This window comes from Pyrgilauda ruficollis, unplaced genomic scaffold (genome assembly GCF_017590135.1).
Source record: "Pyrgilauda ruficollis isolate IOZ18807 unplaced genomic scaffold, ASM1759013v1 scaffold133, whole genome shotgun sequence".
NCBI lineage: Eukaryota > Metazoa > Chordata > Aves > Passeriformes > Passeridae > Pyrgilauda > Pyrgilauda ruficollis.
The window spans coordinates 980,535-984,226 of record NW_024511766.1 but is presented as its reverse complement, the minus strand read 5'-3'; the positions used below and the strand labels follow the sequence as shown (position 1 = coordinate 984,226).

The 3,692-nt window shown below is 60.9% G+C and overlaps 1 protein-coding gene across 1 annotated transcript; it reads left to right on the top strand.

Moving 5' to 3' along the window:
* The first annotated feature begins 447 nt into the window (after positions 1-447).
* Positions 448-3,216, top strand: ZIC3 (Zic family member 3). Its single transcript, XM_041459250.1, has 3 exons — positions 448-1,536; positions 2,166-2,329; positions 2,771-3,216. The coding sequence occupies exons 1-3, from the start codon at positions 492-494 to the stop codon at positions 2,951-2,953; spliced, it is 1,392 nt and encodes a 463-aa protein (XP_041315184.1). The 5' UTR covers positions 448-491; the 3' UTR covers positions 2,954-3,216.
* Positions 3,217-3,692: the final 476 nt, after the last annotated feature.

Sequence of the window (3,692 nt, the reverse complement as noted above, 5' to 3'; positions counted from 1 at the left end):
CCCGCCGCGCCGCGTGGGGCGAGCATCCCCCACGGCGTGGGGCGGCGCTGGCAGGGCACGGGCGGCGGGACACGCGGGACCCCATTGGCGCGGCGCGGCCTGGCCCGGGGTTGGTTTATGTGCGAGGCGCGGACGGGCGCCCCGTCAGTGCCCCGACGGCGCCGAGCGGGAGCGCGGCCGCCCCGCGCCTCCTCGCCCTGCTGCGCCGCCCTGCCCGGCCCGGCGCGGGGGGCGGGTGGCTGTTTTGGGTTTTGTGGTTTTGTTTCTGGGTTTTTTTGGGTTTTTTTTTGTTGGCTTTTTTGTTTTGTTTTGCTTTTGGTGTCGGCCGGGGGGTGCTCGCCTCGCTGCCCGCCCGCGGCCGGGACCGCGCCTGCCCGCAGCGGGGGGCGGAGTGGGGGTGCACTTTGGGGTGGTTTTGTACTTTTTTGGGGGCGGGCGGGCGGGAGGAGGGGGGGCGGGCAGGCTGCCGCCGCGCCGACGGCCCCGCGCCCATGACGATGCTGCTGGACGGAGGGCCGCAGTTCCCGGCGCTGGGGGTGGGCGGCTTTGCGGCGCCCCGCCACCACGAGATGCCGGGTCGCGACGCCGCCGCCGGCGGCATGGGGCTGGGCCCCTTCGGGGACTCTTCGCACGCCGCCGCCTTCAAGCTGAACGCGGCCCCGCACGACCTCGCCGCCGGGCAGAGCTCGGCGTTCACGCCGCAGGCGCCGGGCTACGCCAGCGCCCTGGGCCACCACCACCATCACCACCACCACGCCGGCCAGGTGCCCTCCTACGGCGGGGCCGCCGCCTTCAACTCCACCCGCGACTTTCTGTTCCGCAACCGCGGCTCCGGCATCGCGGACGCCGCCTCCGGCACAGCGCAGCACGGGCTCTTCGGCGGCTCCCCCGGCGGCTTGCACGGCCCCGGCGGCATCCCGGACACCCCGGGCTACCTGCTCTTCCCGGGGCTGCACGAGCAGAGCCCGAGCCACACGTCCCCCAACGGGCATGTGGACAACGGGCAGATGCACCTGGGGCTGCGCGGGGACCTCTTCGGGCGGCCGGATCCCTACCGGGCCGTCTCCAGCCCCCGCACGGACCCTTACGCCGGCGCCCAGTTCCACAACTACAACCACATGAATATGAATATGGGCATGAACGTGGCGGCCCACCACCACCACCACCACCACCACCACGGCCCCGGCGCTTTCTTTCGGTACATGCGCCAGCCCATCAAGCAAGAATTGTCCTGCAAGTGGCTCGATGAGAGCCAGCTCAGCCGGCCTAAGAAGAGCTGCGACAGGACTTTCAGCACCATGCACGAGCTGGTGACCCATGTCACCATGGAGCACGTCGGGGGGCCGGAGCAGAACAACCACATCTGCTACTGGGACGAGTGTCCGCGGGAAGGCAAGTCCTTCAAGGCGAAATACAAACTGGTGAACCACATTCGGGTGCACACGGGGGAAAAGCCCTTCCCGTGCCCCTTCCCGGGCTGCGGCAAGATCTTTGCCCGCTCCGAGAACCTCAAGATTCACAAGCGGACGCACACAGGTGAGGCCCGTGTGCGTGCGTTCCCCGCCCGGGACGGGGGCTCGGGGGGCTGCGGGGACGGGCTGGGCCCCCGGCCGCCGGCGCGGCGCTGCCTCCGGAGCGGAGGGAACCATAGAAATGCTAATGAAATCTCATTTTCGGTGACTTCCGCTCCTTTTTTATTTTTATTTTTAGGCCAGATTGGCGCCTCTTCTCATTAAATCGGTGATACTTTTGTCAAAGTATTTTTATTTGCAGCCCCGACTTTCCTTCAGCCCTCCTGCATGGGTGGAGGGAAGAGAGGGGGAAGGCTGGAAGCAAACGTACTTTGGCTTGTATCCTCGAGTAGGTCTTGTAAAGCTGTCCGAGCCGCTGAATTTATCTCGGGTCTTCTCCTTTCCCAAGCTCGCCCAGCCGCCTTCCCTGCTGGAGCCCAGCGTGGGCCTGGCGGGAGGTGAGTTAAAAGTCATAAAGGCTGATCCAAATTTATCCGACACGTAACAAATCTTGCTGTCCATCTTCCCCTTCTTCATTTGTTGTGGTGCTTGTGCATCCATAAGGTGGGGCGAGCAGGGCAGATGCTGTCCTGGGAGGAGGCGGGTGGGGATGGAGAGGGGAACGGCCCTCCTTCACCCTCTCTAAATTTACAGGTGAGAAGCCTTTCAAGTGCGAGTTTGAGGGCTGCGACAGGCGCTTCGCCAACAGCAGTGACAGGAAGAAACACATGCACGTCCACACCTCGGACAAGCCCTACATCTGCAAGGTGTGCGACAAATCCTACACCCACCCCAGCTCACTTAGGAAACACATGAAGGTAAATCACCCCAGTGCTCCAGCCCTTTCCCCCCTGAGCAGTGATGCTCAGTCGCTGGTGTGCTCAGGGCTCGTTCCCCCAGAGCAGGGCAGAGCTGAGCTCCGTGCTCCCAGCGCGGCCCGAGCCGTGGCTGGAGCACAGCCCGGGGAAATGGCGTAGTTTCTCTCCGTGCTGCCTCTGGTGCAAGCTCTGCCCGGGTTGCGGAGCGTGGCTCAGTGCGGGGAGGCTGTGCAAGTGCAGCGTGGCCTGTGGCTGCAGCCGGGATGCCGCCGCAGTGTCCGGGCCCCGGCAGGCGTTGGGCGCCGCTGCTCAGCGGCCGGCCGGGCACGGGCTGCCTGATGCCGGGCAGGGCCGAGCCGCTGCTCCCTCCTGCACGGAGGAACAGCCCAGCGGCGTGGCGGAGGCCCCGAGCTCGCTCCCATCTCTGCCTCTTGGTTTTAGGTGCACGAATCCCAGGGCTCGGACTCTTCCCCTGCAGCCAGCTCGGGGTACGAGTCCTCCACCCCCCCTGCGGTGGGCTCCGCCGGCAGTAAGGACTCCACTAAAACGCCGCCGGCCGCCCTGCAGAGTAACCCCGGCCATAACCCTGGACTGCCCCCCAATTTTAATGAGTGGTATGTGTGAAGGCAGCTGCTGCCCGGCCACAGACTGGACCAAATGCATAGGGAACGAGGAAAAAAAAGAGGACAAACCAAGCCAACTGCAGCTCGCTCCCACGGAAATGGAGTTTCCACACCGACGACCGCATAGGGCTACACCTACTTAACTGCCAGGATGCGGAGGGGGGTCTTTTATTATTATATTATAATTATTACTGTTTTTTGGTTTTTTTTTTCAAGCCCAGACGCTGGACTAGCCATGTCCTTTTCTCAGGATTAGATTTATTTTTTTTTGTTGCCATTTTTTTTTAGTCTCAGTCGTTTCTTTGATTTTCACCACCCCCCCCCTTGCCTGAGTCTCTCTTCCTCCAATTCCCCACTTATTTTATTTTTAATTTTTTTTTCTTTCTTTCGGTGGGATGTTGACATAAGGATGAAAATTCTCCTTCGCCTTAGTGGTGATTGTTTAAACTTACAGTCTTAAACCGTGCCAAAGTCCTGTTATGTCTTGAACTTTCCTTTCTAGCTCTCCTGCTGCTTCTTTCTCTGCTCTTCTCTTTCTCCTTCTCTCTCCAAGCATTACACTTGTGAATGTATTCTCGTCTGATGGGGTCGGTCAGTATTTTTCAGGATGAGGATGTGGTGTTTATTCTGCCCAGATTGTGACGTTTAGTATAACAGTTGCCTTTTTGTAATAACTTTTTTTGTAAATACATACCCATGATGCCATATTTATCGTTCGTAATTTAATTATTGATACAAAG

Coding starts and splice junctions, on each gene's coding strand:
- ZIC3 (XM_041459250.1), top strand. CDS start 492: ATGACGATGCTGCTGGACGGAGGGCCGCAGTTCCCGGCGCTGGGGGTG. Junction 1,537..2,165: donor TCACAAGCGGACGCACACAG/GTGAGGCCCGTG, acceptor CTAAATTTACAG/GTGAGAAGCCTTTCAAGTGC. Junction 2,330..2,770: donor CACTTAGGAAACACATGAAG/GTAAATCACCCC, acceptor TCTTGGTTTTAG/GTGCACGAATCCCAGGGCTC.